The sequence below is a fragment of the Etheostoma spectabile genome, chromosome 19, assembly GCF_008692095.1.
Source record: "Etheostoma spectabile isolate EspeVRDwgs_2016 chromosome 19, UIUC_Espe_1.0, whole genome shotgun sequence".
NCBI classification, from domain to species: domain Eukaryota; kingdom Metazoa; phylum Chordata; class Actinopteri; order Perciformes; family Percidae; genus Etheostoma; species Etheostoma spectabile.
In genome coordinates, this window is record NC_045751.1 from 5,325,785 (window position 1) to 5,347,411 (window position 21,627).

The 21,627-nt window shown below is 40.3% G+C and overlaps 5 protein-coding genes and 1 pseudogene across 23 annotated transcripts in view; 4 read left to right on the forward strand and 2 right to left on the reverse strand.

Moving 5' to 3' along the window:
• Positions 1–3,207, reverse strand: part of gigyf1a (GRB10 interacting GYF protein 1a) — a 21,528-nt gene extending 18,321 nt beyond the window's left edge. For all 17 annotated transcript variants that reach the window (XM_032544171.1, XM_032544172.1, XM_032544154.1 and 14 more), the window contains exons 1-2: positions 2,941–3,207; positions 1–125 (exon numbers count right to left, since the gene is read on the reverse strand). The exon at positions 1–125 is cut by the window's left edge and continues 494 nt beyond it. The gene's annotated coding sequence lies outside the window, so the exon portion shown is untranslated. The remainder of the gene's footprint in view (positions 126–2,940) is intronic.
• Positions 3,208–4,550: 1,343 nt separating this feature from the next.
• si:dkey-85k7.11 (endonuclease domain-containing 1 protein) lies at positions 4,551–9,140 on the forward strand. Its single transcript, XM_032499215.1, has 2 exons — positions 4,551–5,694; positions 7,869–9,140. The coding sequence occupies exons 1-2, from the start codon at positions 5,401–5,403 to the stop codon at positions 8,520–8,522; spliced, it is 948 nt and encodes a 315-aa protein (XP_032355106.1). The 5' UTR covers positions 4,551–5,400; the 3' UTR covers positions 8,523–9,140.
• A 2,456-nt stretch (positions 9,141–11,596) lies between these two features.
• LOC116669387 (endonuclease domain-containing 1 protein) lies at positions 11,597–18,376 on the forward strand. Of its 2 annotated transcripts, XR_004326766.1 has the most exons (4): positions 11,597–11,789; positions 11,833–12,125; positions 12,279–12,921; positions 18,362–18,376. XR_004326766.1 is itself a non-coding variant. In XM_032499218.1 (3 exons), exons 2-3 carry the CDS (start codon positions 11,835–11,837, stop codon positions 12,867–12,869), a joined length of 882 nt encoding a protein of 293 aa, XP_032355109.1. In that variant the 5' UTR covers positions 11,598–11,789; positions 11,833–11,834; the 3' UTR covers positions 12,870–13,243. The 2 variants fall into 2 exon arrangements, 1 of the variants encoding a protein (XP_032355109.1); XM_032499218.1 differs by lacking the exon at positions 18,362–18,376 and having other exon boundaries at positions 11,598–11,789; positions 12,279–13,243.
• si:dkey-85k7.10 (endonuclease domain-containing 1 protein) lies at positions 14,020–15,741 on the forward strand. 2 transcript variants are annotated; one of them, XM_032499217.1, is made up of 3 exons: positions 14,021–14,148; positions 14,179–14,504; positions 14,995–15,741. In XM_032499217.1, exons 2-3 carry the CDS (start codon positions 14,181–14,183, stop codon positions 15,574–15,576), a joined length of 906 nt encoding a protein of 301 aa, XP_032355108.1. In that variant the 5' UTR covers positions 14,021–14,148; positions 14,179–14,180; the 3' UTR covers positions 15,577–15,741. The 2 variants fall into 2 exon arrangements, with proteins under 2 accessions (XP_032355107.1, XP_032355108.1); XM_032499216.1 differs by having other exon boundaries at positions 14,020–14,504.
• On the reverse strand, positions 15,907–17,287 carry ufsp1 (UFM1-specific peptidase 1). Its single transcript, XM_032499220.1, has one exon. The coding sequence runs from the start codon at positions 17,111–17,113 to the stop codon at positions 16,358–16,360; it is 756 nt and encodes a 251-aa protein (XP_032355111.1). The 5' UTR covers positions 17,114–17,287; the 3' UTR covers positions 15,907–16,357.
• Positions 17,587–20,295, forward strand: LOC116669388 (zona pellucida sperm-binding protein 3-like; annotated as a pseudogene).
• The last annotated feature ends 1,332 nt before the right edge of the window (positions 20,296–21,627 follow it).

The following is a 21,627-nucleotide window of genomic DNA, read 5'->3' on the forward strand; positions in this document are numbered from 1 at the left end:
GTCCTCCTTTTTTCTTTTCTCTCTCTCCCTTCGTGCCTTTTTGTCTCACTCCAACTGAAATGTGGATTGACGGAGACCCTCCAGGTAACTCCTTTTTTCCTGTACTCCTTCCTCCCTTTGCACCACTGCAAATGAAGCACAGTTTGAGAGAGGGGATCAGAGAAATCAAATAATTAGAAGACAGATTGAAAGAATCATGTCAGATGTGTACACTTTATAAATTAGCTGTTGGTGAAATCCTGTTTCACCACTTGGTGGTCTGCCTATGTTGTGAAAGGAAAGCCAGTTTGATTGGTGTTGTGTAGCCTTGACATACTATTTTTACAGCATGCCTTGGTCTCACTCAAAGGGTAGCAGCCCAATTTGATCAATCCATAACAGCATACTGAGCTGGTACAAAAACACAGGTATACCTACACTTATTAAATTAAACTAGCAAACTATTTATAGTGTAGTGCTCAATCATGGCCCCATGTTTCTGCTGCTCACAGGAGATTTCCCAACTAAAAATCTAGGGAATATATTTCAGTGGTGTTGTGAACTAGCTGCTTCTAAAATCATGCAGCTGTTTGGGAATAGTCCCTTAAAATGTCATGGCAACTACACCAATATCCAGGCAACCAAACAGTAAATGCTCATATACGGTTAGTATGTCTCTATGACATGAACTACATAACATGTTAACATGTTGAACAACTTCTTTGTCATTATGTTTGATACATGAGGAAGCCACATCACTTTAAATAAAGTTAATAGTGACAAATATACAACTGGGGCTGGCAGAAGGAAACTTGCCAATCTGGCTGTTAGCATTATTCACAAGTTATAATGTTTATGAAGGTAACTGTGGGTATTTTAAACCTATACGACCTGATTTTTCCAACTTTCTACCATCACCAAAGATTGTTAGTTTTCACATTCTGGTTGCAGAGAGCACTGTTCTCTCCTACTCTGCCATTAGGCCAACACAATCTTAATTCTGAATACAAGATGTGATTTAACACAACTCCTTTTAAATTGTAGGGGTGGGGAATGTGCCATGATATGAAATGACACTGATGTTTCCCAAGCACAAACTATATTTTGCTTAAGCTGTTGTTCAGAGCTCTGATGTAATTCTTTTTTTAATATATATATTTTACATTATGTTCTAGGTTGATGAGTTTTATGAGCTAATCCAAGGAGAAGATCAATAAAAAAGGCACACAATTTTAATTAAGACTGCCTTTTATTAGGTAATATGTTAGTTGGCCTTTTTCTTCTGTGCATGAAATAACTTTATGGTTAAAGATCTGGCAGTAAAAAGTCAACAGATAACAGTTTAAAACAATTAATTGAACCATACAACTAGCACATGTTCACATTAATTTTGGATCAATGTGTAGAAGGTATCGTGGACCAACAATTCCATTGACTTAAACACATCAGATTTTATTAGCTTTACCCAATTACAATCATTTTGTAAATTGATAAAGTAATCCATTGCTTAGGATTGGTTAACATGGTGGTATACACTGAGATGAGAGAATACTGTTTACAATCAAGGATTTTGTCAACCGTTTTTTAGAAAGTGTAAATCTTTTTAATATCTCTGGCTGTATTAATCCATTGAGCGCAATGTTCAAAGATTAGCAGGACATATTCAGTCTATATTGTTTGTATGTGAACAAGTAGAGAAAGTTAAGTGACAAAATATAATCTGTTGAAAACAATGTTATCCTATTTCCATCAGACCTGTGGTTGCCACAACTGTTTAATAAACTCCATTAAGCTACTGATGAGAATGCCTCAAATATCTAGAAATTATTTGATACTGGAAATAATACTTAAAGTAATGTTTGGTAATTAAAAGCTCATTGTGATTTATAACAAGTGCATTTTTAAATTATTTGCCAGTTTAAAGGCTGAAAAAGGATTAGGATTAATTTATTGCACTACATTTGAAAATCCTACAAATGACATCAGTCAAGACCTGTCTGACTTTACAGGGAACTCTAACACACATCTGTGGACCTGCGGTTATTGAGGCTTCTAAGTATTTCTTCATCCCACAACAGACAAATCATTGACATCTTTAGTGTGTTGTACTACCTTTGTATTGAAAGAAACTGAATCTGGGTCACGCAGGTATAACGTTGCTTTAAGAACATAAAATCACGTAAGCATTTGGACATTTGCAAATGTTATGCACTTCTAAATGTGGCGGGACAACAATTTAAAAGCTGCGAGAAGGCCGTCTGAAAAGCTACGCTAAAGCTGAGACAATGGAAACCAATAGGCAACTTTACCAAACTGAGCACTGCTTATTGTTTGGTCGTAAAGACGGCTAACGTATTGACAAAATAGCTCGAGTTGACATTAGCTAACGTACAGTCAGTGGTTGTGAGCTAAATCAGCGTAACGTTAGCCATCACCATAGCGTTAGTTAGTCTTTCACGCCAACTAGCTAGCTAGCTAGCTTGCTAGAGTAACTTGGATTGAGTTGTGGATGACGTTAAAGTAAGATAAAAAGCCTAACAACATTAGTTGCAATCCATAATACCATATTTCTGTCGCATTACAAATATTGCTTAGTTAGCTTGCTACCTAACCTAGCACAAGGTATGCGTTGATCGTAAAGGCCTTAGCTTGTAGGTTCAAATGACACCAGATATGATGGCGGAGGGGCGGAGTGTTGGGATCAGACTCCCCGGCCTTCTCCGCCAATGTGTAGACCACCACCTACACTCCGCTGTCGGTGTTGAGCTAGGGTTAATGCGATGTAAACAAAACAAAATACAGGAGAGTTTCCCCGGTAAAAGAAGTTAGTGCAACATGCTTTCCTCACGAGATTTAATCCAAACCATTCGCGCTGCAAGAGTCTAGGTTAGCTCGTTAGCTTTCGGTAGCCAGCTAGCTAGCTAGCTAAAAGACAAGCTGGAAAGAGGAACCATGGCTTACCTTCACTGTTTATAGCTAACGTTACCAGACTGGTTGTCTGCACCTTGTGTCTACAGCCAATATATCGTATGCATTGGTCTCTTTAAACACTGTAAACGTATTCATTCGACAGAATCGTACTTTTAGAAAGTCGTGCTCTGTATTTTATTTATTATTTTTCCCCTCTCCTCCAACGGTCGCTGCTGCGTATCAGTATGTGTCTGCTGGCTCCTAGTTGCTGCTCTTCTTGTTGTTTGTGTTTCGGAAACATGGCCGTCCGTGTGATACCACGTGACTAGACATTGACAAGCTGCTAACCAATGTTATAGCAGGGCAAACACACCCCTATTGAACAGCCTCAAAACCGACGTGTACCGCACTTTGAAACGGCATTTTTATATGCAAGGAGTTATTAGCCGGTAAACTGAGCAGCGAGGCCAAATTTAGCTTTATACTGTATTTTTAAACATACATCGAAAACAGCCAGCTCACTACACATTCACGAGGCAGGAACGATTAGACACAGAATAACGAAATGAACTTATGACAAAGGTGTTTCATGGACTTTGCAGTCAATAGAATCGTGCTTCAAATGCACAATGCCATATTTTGAGTTATTAACGTAGACAGTTAAAGAAAGCTTATTAGCTATCAATGAAGTAAATGACTAGCAGAGCATGTTGAGTAGCAATGTCGAACTGAGCATGTGCAAGACTTTTGTGGAAGGCAGAATAGTGTTTAATCAGCAGAGGGCGCTATTGAATAACAGTGGCACCATATGAATATAAAGTAGTATGATTTTGGACATGGGCCCGCATGGACCACGTTTCACATATTGTCAACATGCATGAAGGCTAAATTAGTACTGAGATTATATTGCATGACCTCTTGAAAAGTGGGTGAAAGTCGAAAAATAGTGAGAAAATGTTCAGAAATAAAAACTAAAAACTAATTTAAAAAAGTATGATCTACTATCATCTGGAAACATTTAAAATTGAATTAAAAATTGAATTAAATGAAAATGAATATTGCCGATCAAACCATAGACCGTTAATATACATATACAGTCTATGGATCAAACTAGCTGAACACAAGAGGTTAAAAGTGAAGAAATTAACATCACAGCCATTATAGATGAAGAAGAATGAAGCAAACCAATTAAACTGCAGTGTGACACTTAAAGTGTAAATCAACTCTTTTTAAGACAAAATAATAAAATAAATACTCATTAAGTATGTAAAAATGAAGTAGAAAAGTTTGTAGAGAAAATGTAAACAAAAACAGTAATTAAGCTGTTTGTAGCAAAACACATTTGATAACTTTTGAAATCCTAATGATTCTTTGTTTTTTTCATGTTTGGATCAGTCATTGAGGCAGGCATAGCTGCAGGTACAGTGTGCACTGTTCTAATGGAGTCTGAGAGAGAGGGATCTGAATTTGAAAAGTCTTACAACCATCCACTGGTGGTTTCTTTGCCTACCTCACTGAGGAGGCAGGTTAGCTGGATCCTCAGGCTGCTGTGGGATGACACTCCATCTTGTAGTAGAAATACAAGTTGCTGTGATTCATGGGACACACTTCTGGCAATGAAAGTGAGGTGGGCCTGGTGGGTCAACACATATTGTGCAAGCATCATGGGAGCTGGGAGTGGAACCCTCAGTGCAGATACTGGAGGCAAGAGCAGTAGTATTTTGCAGAATGCAGTCTTCACTAGCCCTCCTCATTCCCTTCTTCATTCCTGGGACATTTAACCAGCTGGATAAGGGTTTGCTTTTCAGGTTTTTTTCTTCCAGTTAGGCTACAAAAGGGAGTTTGGGTTTGGACTTGGCAGGGACGAGGAGGTCGGTAGTATTAATTGTACAGCCACTCAATAGAAATGTATCTGATAATGTGCATACCCATAGTTAGCTTGGATTTATCAAAATGCCATGTACCACCGGTAACTTTATATGTTGTAAATTGCTATGTACAAGTTATATCTATGAGTGATCATAGCTATAACTTGTATGTAGCAATTTTGTAGATTTGTACTTTTACTAAAGTAAATGATCAGAATACTTCCTCCACAACTGTCTATGATGCAAACACAATGCAGCTGCAAGAGGAACCCTCTCTGTATCTGGGCAAATCTATCAACCTATAAGAGCATGTTTGACAGAGGAACTATCTGGTCAGATGGAAAGTACATACTACATCGGTGGGAATTTATGAGATAAACTAGTAGGCAACCTGGCAGAAGCCTGTGCAAAGCTGCATGGCTGCATAGATATTGAAGGAACAGATAAGTCAACTGTTCAGCCAATAGAGCCACACTGAGCTGCTGCTGCTTTGCATGCATGTATAGTCACTGTCCAACAGTTATTACACTTGACTAGATCATGACAGCAACACATTTATTCATAGTGGTGTGTGGCAGCACATGTCACACCCCCAAGTGACAAAGGACCCTGTTTTGTATTACTTTACTCAAGTTGTGTGACGATGCATCTGTTTTGCACCTGCGCCCTATCCTTCTCCCTGCTGATGGCGTCCCCCCTGGTGAGTGCCAGTGTGTCCAACAGCTTCAAAGACTGCCACCAGTTTTTCTACATGCAGACACCACCTGCAGGGATGAAGGGAACCAACCTGAGGAGGGTCTGCCAAAAGTATGCAGACAAACAGCGCTACGCCACGTTGTATGACAGCAGTCGGCGCCTCCCCCTCTACTCAGCCTACATCTTCAAGAAGTCTGATGGGAAGAGGAGGATCGACACACCATGGATGTATGAGCCACAGGTAGAGACGTGTGTGTGTGTGTTAAGCCTGAGAGAAGCATAATGTTTTGGGGGCAAGGGGCAATCATGATGCTTTAAGATCCATCAAGACAAAACAGAAGTAGGACTAGTCCCCGGACAATCACTCAAACATGTCCCCTCCTAAAATGTTTTTTAAATAGGAATAGACTTTTTTGGAAAATACGCTTATTTGCTTTTTGCAGAGAGTTAGATGAAAAAATTGACATCCCTTTTCAGGTAAATATGTTCTGGAGCCAGCAGCTGGTTAGTTTAGATTAGCACAAATACAGTTAGCCTACACATACAAAAAATATACATAATGACTGTGCAAACATGAGATCTTCTCAATTAACACACAAAACAAATTCCCAAAACTACTCCTTTAAGAATTAAAAACATGAATTGGATCATTACTGTCTAAGCACAAACTAACCATTAGATTTAAGAAAGAAGTTGGAACATTGTCAGTGGGATCCTATTGTCGTCAAAGATTAGAGTAGTGGTACTGCATTTTAAGACTCTTACAGTGGGTACGGAAAGTATTCAGACCCCTTTAAATTTTTCACTCTTTGTTTCATTGCAGCCTTTTTCCAAAAATCAAAAAAGTTCATTTTATTCTCAGTAATGTACCTCAGCAACCCATCTTGACAGAAAAAAACAGAAATTAGAAATTTTTGCATATATTAAAAAACAAAAACTGAAATTATCACATGTCAGTTTTAGACCCTTTGTTCAGTATTTAGTAAAGCACCCTTTTGATCTAATACAGCCATGAGTCGTTTTGGGAAAGATGCACAAGTTTTTCACATCTGGATTGGGTATCCCTGCCTCCTCCTTGCAGATCCTCTCCATTGTCGGGCAGTTGGATGGTAAACGTTGGTGGACAGTCATTTTCAGGTCTCTCCAGAGATGCTCATTGGTTTAAGTCAGGGCTCTGCTGGCCATTCAAGAACAGCCACGGAGTTGTTGTGAAGCCACTCCTCGTTATTTTAGCGGTGTGCTTAGGGTCATTGCTTGTTGGAAGGTAAACCTTCGGCCCAGTCTGAGGTCCAGAGCACTCTGGAAAAGGTTTTCGTCCAGGATATCCCTGTACTTGGCCGCATTCATCTTTCCCCGATTGCAACCAGTCGTCCTGTCCCTGCAGCTGAAAACACCCCCACAGCATGATGCTGCCACCACCATGCTTCACTGTTGAGACTGTATTGGACAGGTGATGAGCAGTGCCTGGTTTTCTCCACACATACCGCTTAGAATTAAGGCCAAAAAGTTCTATCTTGGCCTCATCAGACCAGAGGATTTTATTATTCACCATCTTGGAGTCCTTCAGGTGTTTTTTAGCAAACTCCATGCGGGCTTTCATGTGTCTTGCACTGAGGAGGCTTCCGTCGGGCCACTCTGCCATAAAGCCGACTGTGGATTGCTGCGTGATGGTTGACTTACTACAACTTTCTCCCATCTCCCGACTGCATCTCTGGAGCTCAGCCACAGTGACCATTGGGTTCTTCTTTGCCTCTCTCCCCAGGCTCTTCTCCCCCGATAGCTCAGTTTGGCCGGACGGCCACTCTAGGAAGGGTTCTGGTCGTCCCAAACGTCTTCCATTTGATTATGGAGGCCACTGTGCTCTTAGGACCTTAAGTGCAGCAAAATTTTTTTGTAACCTTGACCAGATCTGTGCCTTGCCACAATTCTGTCTCTGAGCTCTTCAGGCAGTTCCTTTGACCTCATGATTGTCATTTGCTCTGACATGCACTGTGAGCTGTAAGGTCTTATATAGAGGTGTGTGGGCTTTCCTATCATCAAGTCAATAGTAATCAACACAGCTGGACTCCATGAGGTGTAGAACCATCTCAAGGATGATTAGAAAAATAGACAGCACCTGAGTTACATATGAGGGTCACGGCAAAGGGTCTGATACTTATGACCATGTGATATTTCAGTTTTTCTTTTTAATAAATTTGCAAAAATTTCTACATTTCTGTTTTTTCTGTCCAAGATGGGTGCTGAGTGTACATTACTGAGAATAAAATGAACTTTTTTGATTTTTGGAAAATGGCTGCAATGAAACAAAGAGTGAAAAATTTAAAGGGGTCTGAATACTTTCCGTACCCACTGTAAGTGTCTTGTCATTTCAAATACAGTCACTTTGAACATTTCTTTCATTCCTTTTCCTTACAGTTGGTTTCTGATGATGAGAGTGGCAACATGAGAGCCCTTCCCCTTACTGAAGACACCCCACCTCTGATTGAGGACAGCCAGGCTGTGCTGGAGGACTACACAGATGCTGTAGAATATAGACGTGGCCCACTGAATCCTGACCTGCACCAATCACAGCCAGATGACAAATCCTCCACATACACTCTGACTAATGTAGTCCCATTATTCACAAACTTTCTGGACGCTTCCTGGAACCCATACTTGGACATCATCCGCCGCCGCCTCAACAACTTCTGCCACGGCACATCTTTCATGGTGACAGGGGTGACCGTTTCTGGAGGGACCCTCAAACGAGATAACAAAGACCGACTCGCAATCCCAAAGCACCTATGGCTGGCTTACTGCTGCCCGCGGTTTGACCATAACTCTCCGTATGAGGTGAGATTCATGTTCCCAAGTTATGGGGGCTATGCACTGAATGAACAGACTGACCACAGCGTGGTGGAAGTCCCTCTAAAGACTCTAGAGATCTTCCTGAAGAGCCAGTCAGACATAGACAGTGACCCGACCATTTTCTACAAGGGGTGTGTGCCAGAAAACAGCTTCAGGAAGAAGAGAGACCCGACCAGTGTTTCAGTATCATGGGACAATCCTGAACGGGATGCACATGCATAAAGTATACCTGTAAAGAAAACTAGCTCGGATCAACTTGAATAGAAGCAGTGTTAGGTATTTCTGGCTTTACATAAAAAAATACTATATTAAGGAGGGAAAGGGCCATGTCATGACTAACAAAGCTCTTCATTTTTCCTTAGACCAGGCAAATTTTGATTCAGATTGTAGCTCTCTATCAGTGGTAGTATGTGAGAAGGGGCCATAATACACATACCAATTAGCACCACCAAAGGAAATAATGTGTAAATGCACATGAAAAGGTGGACACTAGTATCACACTCTAATAAAAGGTAGATGATTTGCAAGAAACTGATCTGATCATAAAAAAAAATTATCAAAATCAAAACAGCAGAGCCCGAGGTATCCTGACCTTACTGTCACATATCAGCCAAGCCCCCAGGACTTAGATCCTACATTTCCCATCATGCAATGCAACTGTATGGCATGCATATTTCAAAGAAAATATACTAAATCAGATTAGGCCTTAGTCCAAGAAATGGGTTTACACTACAGGCCTATATGTGGCAGCGCTGAACAAATGAAGCGTCAATGCTTCAGTATTTTGCAAACTAATCTTGTGAAACTCTATGAGAAATATGTTACAAAAGGTGCTAAAACGTTCAGAAAGCCCTCGGACTCTGTGTGTGGCTGACCCTGAGTTAGTCACTCTTTGGCATTTCACAGGATGCAACATGCAGGACATGAAAGAGTGTTGGAGAGTGGAGTGTCCAACCTTGTTGGATAAGTTAGGGTTCCTGTTCTTAAGGGTTTTTTAAAGATTATTTTTGGGCATTTTATTTGCATAGGACAGCTGAAGACATGAAAGGGGAGAGAGAGGGATGAATGACATGCAGCAAAGGGCCACAGGGCGGAGTCAAACCTGTGGCCACTGCTTCAAGGAGCAAATCTACATATATGGGTTTTTAAGTTGTATATGCTGATTAATGTTTAAGACAGTGACTGTAAAAAAAAAGGTCTAAGGTCAATTACATATCTGTAAAAAACAATAACATATTTTTTTTAACTATTATATTACATGTATAATATATGTGGTTAAGAGTGCATTGTCTATGAATCTCTAGTGTTTCTTATTACCACTTTTAATTTCTCCTGCTGTTTTTGTTATTACGTTGTCATACTTCTTCAAGAGGAGTTTTCATTCAATTGCTTTCCCTAAAAGTATTTTTTATAATAGCAGGCCAAGGGGATGGGAAACGTTGGACAAATTAGAGATGTAAGATGAAGTTTTTAGAGGTTGTGAGCAGTGTAACAGCTGCTACATAATGATGTTACTGTATGAATAAGACACACTGTTGCAGTTTAGTCAAATGCTATGTGGGGCCATAGCTAAACCCTGACCAGCACCAGTCCAGCTTAGTAGACACTTGGACCAATGGACAGCCTGGATACTGATTTTCAGAACGCTAGGTTGCTGTATTTGAAAAAACAATTATAAAGTCAAGAATAAGTTGCCCTTGCTGCACTCTAACATAAAATATCCTTATATTCTCCTTTAAATTCCTCTTTTTTTTTGATTGATTGAACGAAAGTGGGCACAACTGAAGCCACATGTGCAAAACTCAAACTGCAGTCAGCACTAGCAACAGGACAATTTTTGTCTTTATTTGACGAATGTTCTCATTGTTATTATTATTATTATTACTGTTATTTTGTTGTCTTTATACTGTCTTTTTTTATCTATTTTTTTTCTTGCTAAAAATGCTGCTGGAATTTTCAATTTCCCCACGGGAGTCATCCCAAAAGGATCAATAAAGAGAAGTCTAAGTCTATAACAGTAACACAGAATAGTGTGACTAATCCTGCTTCTCTCCAGCATCATGCAGCTAGTCTTCTTCATCACATTGGATGTCTGCATCATCTCTAAATACCATTGTAAAAGGTAGTGTTTTTAACTTTTTTTTATAGCTGTGTATAAAAACCTCAGACATCTTACATATTGGTATGTTTTCTGTTTCTCTCAAACGGTATGGTGTATAATTGTCTCACTCATGTTTGGGGTTTGTATACAAAAAAAGGCTAATACAAGCTGATACGAGACACCTGCTTAGGCTTTCAGCTAAAATTGCAATCAGCAGTGTTTGATAGGCACCGGACTGAAATCTATTCTGTTTTGAATGTGTGGTTAACAGTTGAACAAAGTGCTGTAAATCCACAGTGTTGTGCATGTTGTGGTTAAAGCCATGGGATAAGTGTGTAGAGTTTTGAAAACTGTGTTCAATGGTCCACATGAACTGTTGCTGTACAAACTGTATTTAGAGTTTTGCACGTTACTCCACTTGTGCCCAAATTTAGCAACTGAAGAAAATAAAATAAGTCAATTCAAATATATAGACATAGTATTTTTCCACACTGTTCAAAATGATATGAATTCTGTATCTGCTTATTCCAGTGCTCACTGAAGCTACATCACATTGATAAAAACTGAAATATTCAAATCCAACAGGTATACAAAAATCTAAATGTCTATTGTCTATTGTGCAACTTCTAATTCAGCATAACATACATGGCAATCTTTAAAAATCCTTAGACTATGACTACAATTGTTTATAAAATGTTGTGTATTTGAAGTGTGGTTGACACCAAGGGTTAGTTAACAATAGGTAAAATGATCTTACCTTTTTTAAATTAATTATTTATTCATCTATAGTACTTAAGTACAAGTTCGGGTTACTTGTACTTTACTTAAGTTTTCCATTTTATGCAACTTTATACTTCCACTACATCTCAGAGGGAAATATTTTACTTTTCATTTTTAACTGACAGCTTTAGTTACTTTAGTTTTTCATCCCCTTTCTGACCAGTAAAAACCATGTATTTCTGAGTTGATTTTAAAATGTCTGGATGAAGTGAAATTCTCCTACCTTTTGAAGTCCCTAAATAAAAATATTTAACAAGCGTCTTGGATGAGAAGACACAAATTTGACTTTTTGGAGATACGTGGCTTTTATAGGACAGCAATGCTAAACACAGTAAGTAAAGGGTCTGAATATTTGTTTCACCACTGCTTCTTATCACTAATGAGAAGAATCATAAACGGCTTTGCTATTGGTAACTACAGTAGCTGTTGCTCTAGCTGTGGGTGGATCTGCCGAGGTGTAAGGAGTCCCTTGTTTTGCATATTGAGTCCTGATTACAGAGAACAGAGTGTGAAACCTGTGTTAGCTGTTTTACTGCGCTCCATGGGCAGCCATAGAGACACGTTCAATCCTTTCAGCAGCTCACAGGAACATATCTGACGGAAAGCTGTCAGTTTCAAACTCTTATCAGACTGACATCAAAGCCATCCTGACTATGGCGTCTTGGGCAAAGACTATCCTCCTTGTCAGCATAATAACATCAGGGGTGAGAGGCAGAGTGGAAAAAGAGCTGTCTCCCGAGTGCAGACAATTCCTTTACATGGGAACACCACCGACCGGTTTGGAGCACCATTCCCTCCGGTTCATTTGTCAACGTTACAACAAGAAGCCACGCTACATGACGCTGTACAACACTGCAGACCACATCCCTGTGTACTCAGCATACACTTTCAAACGCTCAGATGGGGACAAATGCGCAGATGTCCCATGGATGTACGAACCGCAGGTAAATCAAAATAGAATGTTTAATGTGAGGTGCTAAGAAGGTCTTTTAACATGAAGAACATGCTATAGCTTTTTCAAATTCATTTGTTGTTTAATATTTCTACTTTCTACTTTCCTATCCTCTCATTTGCACTGGCTCTGTCTGCCCACACAGCTATCCACATCCTCTGGCACAGATGAGATGCAACCCTTCCCACGTGGCTACATGCACATGAATTTCGAAGATGCCCAAGCTGTTCTGGATGATTATACAAACGCCATCCTTTACGAGCGCGGCACCCTCAATCCAGATGGGCACCAGGAAGATCCTGATGACAAGGCGTCCACATACACCCTCACCAATGTCGTGCCGATGGTGCCCGACTTCAACGTCAGAGTCTGGAACGAACAGGAGCACATCATCCGCAAACGGCTTAATAACTACTGCCGCGGAACAGCTTACATCGTCACAGGTATCACCACCTCGGGGAAGATGATCCGCCGGGAGAACATGAACCGCGTAGCAGTGCCCGCATACTTGTGGTCCGCTTATTGCTGCATTGACTACGACCACAACGCACCGTATGATGAGCGCTATAAGTTCCCATCTTTTGCTCACTACGGCCTGAATGAGGAAGACAATGAGGTGGTGGAAATCTCCGTCCAGAAGCTGAAGGAGTTCCTCAGGAAGACAACCTTTGTAGGCCAGAACTTTCAGATCTTTGTGGGTGACTGTGTCCCACCAGGGTCCAGGAACACTTTATAGTCAGATATTTAGCTATGAAGGCAGCTATGTGCCATTTTGCTTCCCTATCTTGGTTGTATTCTGTTCTTTCTTCTTCTTCAGTAGGCCATTTTGTTTTTTGACTTGTCATAGTAAGAAAAGCACAGGTATGACAATAACGATGGCTCTGCTCAAGTGTCCCAGTAAGCCATGTCTGTGTGACAGCATGCATAACACCAGGACCCTGAAATTCAGCCTGGTTTTATTCCATTATTTACACCTGCGCGTTCTCCTGCTGTGAAACATCAGCATGTCTTTGGGGAAAATGGTCTGTAGCCATCCAATAAGCTGTAGACCGTTGTCTATTCCAACTTAACACACTGAAATATTTAGCAGTGCCTTTGCTGTATTTTACACTTGAAATGTAATAAAAATATACCTTCTTTGCAGTAATAAACCATTGCAAACTGTAACCGGTCTTTGAAGCTTTATTTTCAAATCACTTACAATATTTTACAAATTGCTTGCTATGAATCACTATGAAAACTGTTACTCTAAAACCATTTCATACTTCTCACCTATATTCTTTCATATTTGTCCTATTGTCCTACATGAAACCTCCGTACTATATTCCAGCACCAGCGTTATAACTAAACTAAAAACTAAACCTAACAAAGCTTTTGTATAAGATCACTGCTGTTGTAGTCCTTCTGACAATAACTACACATTGTAGATCATTGTTATTCACACTGGGTGAAGATGGTTAATTTAGAGGCCACAGCTGGACAGCTGCTTTGCATTTGTAGAAATGTAGAAAAAAATTTGTAGAGTAAAGGTAGGGGATCCCATCGCCTTCTTATAAGACACAGTTTTAAAATTATAATGTAGATACAATACAAACACACTTCCCAGCCTGCATTTCTATTTTTTTTGTCTTTTGTTCTCACTCTGTAACCCTCTGTCTCACCACACGAAAAACAAAACAAAATGCAAAACTTCATTAATAAAAGATATTTGTGCACAGCTTGAGGGATTTGTCATCCATCAGGGAGTCAAGTCAGCATCATTTTTTATGTCTGCTGCTCACAGTTGGTAAAATACACCCTGGAGTGATAACATTCACTCCTTCTGAATTACTGCTACAACACCTAGGGAACTTTGAATATATGGAAAAGACTTTACAATGGGAGACCAGTTTCAGAGTACAGATGAGGCAATAAGGGAAATAATGACAGAGCTGGGACAGAGGCTGTACTTGTCAGACAACAGTGGATTGGCATAGGTGTGTTACAGGTGTGAAAGAGAGACAAACGAGCAGACGTAGGGAGGTCTAAAAGGACATAGATGATGATTATGATACCTACATCAGAGAAGTGTGCCTTACCCCTGGTGGCTGTCTTGGCCACGCTGACGTGTGTGTTGCTACAGGGGGCCCAGGCAGGAGTGGTGGGGGACTTCAACCATGTGGAGCGCTGCAAGGACTCTCTATACATGGGCACTCCGCCCAGAGGCTACCTCAGCAACTCCTTTACAAAGATCTGCCAGAGGTACGAGGATAAACCCCGCTATGTCACCCTGTACGACACCCACAAACACATCCCCATCTATTCAGCCTATACATTCAAAAAGTCAGATGGGGAGAAGAAGGTGGACTTCCCGTGGATGTTTGAGCCCCAGGTGAGTGTTCTTTCAAGCTCCAAGTCCAAACAGTAGAAGTCTGTTTTCAGTCTTCATATTGTATTGTGCCGTCTCAGGTAATAACATATTGTGTATAATTATTTGTATGCATTTATCAAGAATTGCATTATGTCTAGGCAGAAAACAAATTCTCACAAACATTTCAAATACCTAACAAGCAGTAAAAAGAGCTGGGACAACTACATTATTGTTGCTACTGGCAACAAAGTAAGCTTAAGATAAGCTACTTTATTGACTGTGAACAGTCGGCTATTTCAATAAGATAGTGTTGCCTCGAGTTGACCATTTATGCTGTAGTAGGTAGTTATGCAAATTTGTCACTTGCAAAGGATTTTTGTGAATGTGGTAAAAGGTCTGAATTTGAAGAACTCTCTGTAAATATTTTCTGCTCTAACTTTTCAGAAGTAATAAAACTGTCAACTACTTTTTCAGCAATAGTGTGCCTCTCCTTGTCTCTCTTCCTCTGTAGCTTGCCTCAGAAAAAAGCAGCAGTAACATGGAGCCATTCCCCCAATCTTCAAGCATGCATATGAACTTTGAGGACACCCAAGCAGTCCTGGAGGACTACGCTGATGTGGTTCAGTACGAGCGTGGCCAGCTAAATCCTGACGAGCATCAGTCTGACCCTCTGGACAAAGCCTCTACCTACAGCTTGACTAATGTGGTACCCCAGATCAGGGAGTTCAACATGGGTCCCTGGGCCGAACACCAGGATCTCATCCGCAAACGTCTCAACAACTACTGCCGTGGCAAAGCCTACGTGGTCACGGGGGTCACCACCTCGGGACACACAATCCGTCGCAACAACCTGGACCGGGTGGCTGTGCCCGAGTACATGTGGTCGGCCTACTGCTGCACTGAGTTTGACCAAAATGCGCCATACTTTGTGCGCTACAAGTTCCCTGTGTTTGCAGCTTATGGGATGAACGATCGTGTCAACAACCACATGGTGGAAGTTCCTCTCAAGAACCTGGAGAAATTCCTCAAGGGGAGGATGGATGTGGATAAGAACTTCCAGATTTTCTACAGTGACTGTGTGCCAGATAACTGAGATACAGTGGGTGTGACCTCTGTAATAATCCAAGTTAAAAATGTGTTAGAAGTTTACTTTAACACTGTGGAAAGGTTTGGAGTTCTTGCAGCTCAAAACATGCACGGAACTGAAATGTGTTGTCAAATCATATTATATATTGTAAGAAATAAAATTGGGAATTGATTGGAGTGTCTCTCATTAAATTTGTAAATCACATCAGACAAAGAAAAGCTGCAAATCTTCATATTTCAGAAGCTGAAACCATAGAACATTTAGCATCTTTTGGTTGAAAAATGACAAACTATTGACTGTAAAAAAGTCCAATAAAATCAAAATAGTGATTTTTTAAATAGTGAACAAGTGAATTTATTTTATTGTTAAAATATTTACAATATTGATATTGTAAAGTGCTACAACCACTCACACTACAACAATCATGTCCTATTTCATAATCCAGAATTCTGGAAAATTTACTTTAATTTGCATAGTCCCACCATGGAAAGATTTTACTTTTAAACTACAAAAGAACCCATTGAGGAAAAATTCTTAATGTATGTCCAAGAAGATTAGAGATCCAAAGGAACTGTAATAAGAAAACAATAGAAGAAATGGATCAAGTTATTTTATCATTTGCTTCATCAAAATACATTGTCATTATTGATTTAATCCACAGGATGGCACCACAGCTCATTTTAAATTATAAGCGCTGAAAATGCAGTACAAAGCCTGACACTTTCTATAGTCCATCTTCACAAATAAGAATTCATTTGTAAGTTTTAAACAGAAATATGTCTGTCACTTAGTTTGTGTTGCCCTTTTTGGCAGTCTGAGGCATACACAGGTTATAAAACGAGGACTGATCCAGTGATGACACTCTTTTCCACGCCACCCACCCCTGCCTCTGCAGCTCGGTCTTCTCTAGCTGACATCCATAGTGGTGAGGGTCAAGGACAAGCAGGTAGCTCCCCTTGTCCCCAGTGCATACCCCTAATATCCCCTTAGAAGAGTTGTCCCTGTCCCCTCCCATCATGACTGGAGACCCATGCTTCTCAAAGTGCTGATGGAGCTCTTCTACTGCAACATGCTCCAGCTCGGCCCCTCCACCTCTAACATGTACCACTTTACAGGGGACATCATAGAAATAGTCAAGGACCAGGGAGGCTTCAAATGTTCCTATCCACTCCCTGGAGCACGAGAACGAGCCTGGTTTGTCCCCCATAGAAACTAAGGCTTGCTGGATTTCTGGGAGACTTGGTGGAGATCTAGGTCTGTCCTGAAGTGGAAAGCAGTTCTGGCAGAGCCAGGAAGCCATTGTCTGGATGGTGCGGTAGCCACAACCCCAGCCTCTGTCATCGTGTCCATCACATCCATAATGGAAGTAAAGATAGTCTCCTTTAATCAAAGAACATTTCACAGGATCTGGAAGTGGACTAGGAAGGCCGGTGTGGACATTCTTTGATAAGGTATTGGTCATCTTTAAAATCTTTCCCTCTTCAGCTCCACTTCCTCCCCAGTCAATTGCCTCCAATTCCGCTTCTTCGACCGATTTATCCATTTCGACTATTTGTAACTAACGAGCAAGCATTTAGGGTTTAACCTCATATAATATGCCTATAAATTCAAATTAGTACTGTCATACATGTTTTACAGATTATAGATTCATCCGGAATTTGTCTGGTGTAACTGCAACAACTGTCCCTTCGGTGCACTTGCGATAATACTTGTTCCGCCTAAAGAATTGTTCCCCGATGCCTTCAGGAGCCTTTCTTCAGCGCCGTTTAATTCATGTGATTATAAAGTATCGTTTGTAATTTCTATTGGAACATCAATGAGATATTTTACTGGCAAAATGAGCTTTCGCTAATAATTAATTACTAGTTGGTGGAATTTTATGGTCTAGGCCTATATCATATTTTTCATATAATCATTATAATGACATGTCATCATTTAAGGTCTTTGTTTATTTATTTGTTTTTCTGTGTATTTCAGACTTACAACGTTTTTACCCGTCTTTGAAGCTTGCATAAGCGCCATCAGTGCACGCGAGCACGTCACAACCAACACACCTGGCTGTAATTTATTTCACGTGAATTAACTAATCGTTGGCTTGATTTTTCGTCAGAAAAGAAAAAGAAAACAATGGCCAACCTGGTAAAATATGCAATATTCGTCTCGTTATTCACGCTTTTGCTGTCGGTGTGCATTTCCTTTTGCTGAAAAAAGTGATGCAGGAACTCGTGAAAGCGTCGGACTTGAAATAAAATGCGGAGAAGTCGAGGTGAGAATAACCGTAAAGTCCCAGTTTTTTAAGAAAAACCGTATTCCGTTCAAACCTGAGAATCTTCGACTTGGAACGAACCCAACCCAGCAGAGGTTCTGCGAAGCGAAGAGACCGGTGTCCGACTCTGTCATGGTCATCTCTGCAGGGCTGCATGAATGTGGGACTGAGACCAGTGTTTCTTCTTACATGAAGAAAACTTAAACTCCGCATAATAACGTTTCTCTTGTGTAGAGAGAAACACCCACTTCATTCATAAATCTGTCGGCCATGAAAAGCTTATTATTGAAGCACAGAGTAAAGCTATTTTCCTTCATGGTTTCACTTATTTATTTTGCTACTATCCAGGTTCATGGTGAGTGGCTTGTGTATTCCAACGTGCTAGTGCTGTTTCCTGCTGTGGATCCCACCTCTACAGGCAGTATGATAGAGGGGCAACTACTGTCATACCTGTTGAGTGCCATTATAAGAGGTAAGGCAGATGCATGAGGAGTTGCCATCAACACGTTGTAATTGAATTACAAGTGCCTTATCTTTGTTTGAGTTCAGAAAGCAGACAGTGAATGGAGAAGCAATAACCCCAACCTGGCTACCTATGACATCCACCATCAGTGTCTTTGGCCTTCTGCACTTCTCCCTTCGTACCATGGCAGGTGAAACCACTAAATCATATCATTTAGACTGTAGGCTATCAATGGAAGATTTCTCTAACAATATGTAGCACTATCTGGAATCCAGGGTTTTTCCTGCATCTCCCCCCAAAATGTTTTAGCCAGCCCCAAAGGAAAATCACCAGCACAAAAATGATAAGAATTGAGAATAAAAATAGCGATTCAAATCCTCTCTACGTGTGTTTAGGAGCAATTCACCAAACAACTGTTAAACAAGACAAACTTGAATAGGAGCACTGCTCTTCGTTTTATCTCAAGAGTCAGGCTGTATCAGACTCTCCTGATGATCTATTTAAATATTTTTATTTTTTAATCAGTTTTGAAATTACAGGTGAATACATAGATTTCTGTCATATAAGGTAAGACTTTGCCTTTACTGTACGCTGACTGATCATGGTTACTGATGTGTGTGTGGTCCCCCCCAATGGCCTATTCCGAGCAAGGAAAAACCCTGGAATATTTATGGCATTTGGACTAAAAGAAATGTTTGTTCTTGTGCAGATGACTGTACCTCTCTGCGTAGTTCCTCAGTGTATCAGCAGGGGGAAGCAGTGTTTTTGGAGGCCAGCGTGGAGGCTCTGCTGCACCCTCCTCTCACTCTATATGTGGACAACTGTGTTGCTACTCTGAAGCCTGACCCGCTCTCCTTGCCCAGCTACAAGTTTATCACCAAGCATGGGTCAATCAAAAGCTTATTATTATAGTGCAGTACTCAATCCAGGAATCAAATGTAAGGTTGAATCGATTGAATGGATAGGTTCTACTCACATCCAGTCATCTTTCAGCATTTACCTGACAACGTTGGAGGGGAAGCTAGGCTGGACACATGTCTTAATTTAGGACTGTTCATTAAATCATTTCAGCATGTGTTGCTTCTCCTTAACAGATGTCTTATGGACAGTGTATTGCCAGGATCTTCATCTAAATTCCTATTGCTATTGCTATTTGTGTGATTCCTTGTGAATATTGTATTCCTTTTGCATCTACAATACAGAGTATTGTTTGTCAAGCATTATACATTTTGAATTGATCAAGGCCTAAAGATATTTATGATATTGTTGAAATAAATCCTGGATCAGATGCACTTTATTAATTTGGCTTTCTTCTAGATGTTTATCCGCTGCCACATTAGGACCACTCTGAAACACAAGTCACAAAGCCACCTAGATAAAGCCTGCGTCTTCCATAGGCCCACATTCAGGTTTGCAAGCTGTTGGTGCCCTTCAATTGTTAAATCAGTTCATCATGATTTGGTCTTATGTAATTTTCAGTTTGAGCTTTAAGTTTAAGTGCTTTTTATTAACTAAGGCTGGGATGCCTCAGTTAATAAAATGCACTTAAGCTTAGCTGAGGTGTTGTATCAGGATCTTTCTCTGTCATTTAGCTGGCGTGCCACAGAGGGAGATGATGCGCTGTGTGGATGCTGTGACTCTGATGACTGCTTTAGACAGACCGATGAGGAGAATAGTGGCCACGCTGGACACACAACTCAACCAGATACAGGTTGCTCAGCCCTTAACAAATGCAACCTACACAATGTTGGATGTTTATTTTTGACCTTTTGTGCTGAATGTAAAGGATATCATGACCATAACTTGTGTATTTGATGTTTACTTAAAGTAGCCTGTTTAATTACATGGTAACTTAGCCATTTTTTTTTTTTTAATCACAGTAAGGAAGCATGAGGCGGACACAACAGTTGGGCCACTTCACACCCTGCCACCCTCTCATTGGACAGGTCGTCTGTCAGTCAGTCACTAAAAAGCCTTTTTCCAACTTTACAATTAGGTAGGTAAAGTGACTGTCAAGACCAAAAATAGGACACTTCAATGCTGAACGTAACGCAGACGTATTTTCACCGTGATGGTTTCATTTTGGTAAATTATACATTAAACATGAATTTGTTATTGGTATGGAGTTACAACAATACACACCTTGAACCTATTTTTCTCATTTCAATACATTTAAATGTCTTTGAGGTGACAACAGGAATCCTGTTTATTAATGTGTGTCTCATCTGAGACAGACCAGGTATTTTCATGAGTGATGGATGGGTAGTTTTTCATTCAGCAATGAAAATTGATAGGCACAAAAACAAACCCATGAGGAATTTCCACTAAGAACTACAATGGAACCTAAAATATCTCGGAGGCAACATGCGCACTAGAATAAACAAACATTTGAGTAATAATGGGACAGCTACGCAGCCATGTGCTTTACATCCCCTGTCTGCACTAGAAACACGTGTTTGGTCCCGGGAGAGGAAACGGGACAGACCACATGGGAAACTTGTTAGATCTCATGGGGCAGTGTCTTATTCCATGACATCAGGACTACAGTACTTCTTGATCGGTATACCTGAAAATAAGCCGTTGTATTAATGTAATTACCTATTCCATTTTAAAGAGAAAGAGATCCTTTTTCTAAAGAGATCTTTTTAGGATCTAAAATATGTTGTCCATTCGGTTATCCAAAAAGATTTCCTTGAAATTGCTTCACAGATCAACAAAGAAACAATGTAATTCTCTTGTATAGCAATCATTTTGTGAATGGAATAGTTGAAACCAAGCAGTAACATTAACTTAAGTTTACCTACGCCTCACCCCTTGGATCATTTTGTGTTTAGTGTTCCATGTTATATTGAATGTTGTGACTAATGTGTTTCACTAGAGTATGTGATGCAAGTGTTGGTCTTGGCATTACACATCAGATGTTTGGCTTGTGGTTGGTTTGATGTCTCCCTTAGCTGGAGCCTCTCAACACAGACAGGGTAAAGTTCCAACACCAAGGTCCTCCTAGATTGTTGTCTTAATTATTTATGGGACAAGCACACTTTTGCATGGGAGATACCAATGTCCTCAGCTGCATTACTATTTATTGCTAACTGCTTCAGCGTGCAAAAGAGATCTTGCCCTAAGGATGAACATGCAACCTTAACATCACTGGATACTATTCAGATTTGGGCTATGAGATCCAATAGGTCACAAAGAGGAGCTGTTGACTTTAGTGCCCACTTTGGACAAGATTCAAACACAGCTTGGACTTTTAACTAGAGGGACAGAATAGTTGCAAACTCTGGTGCATTACTCTAGAGTAACTGATTTTTCGGCCTAATGTTTA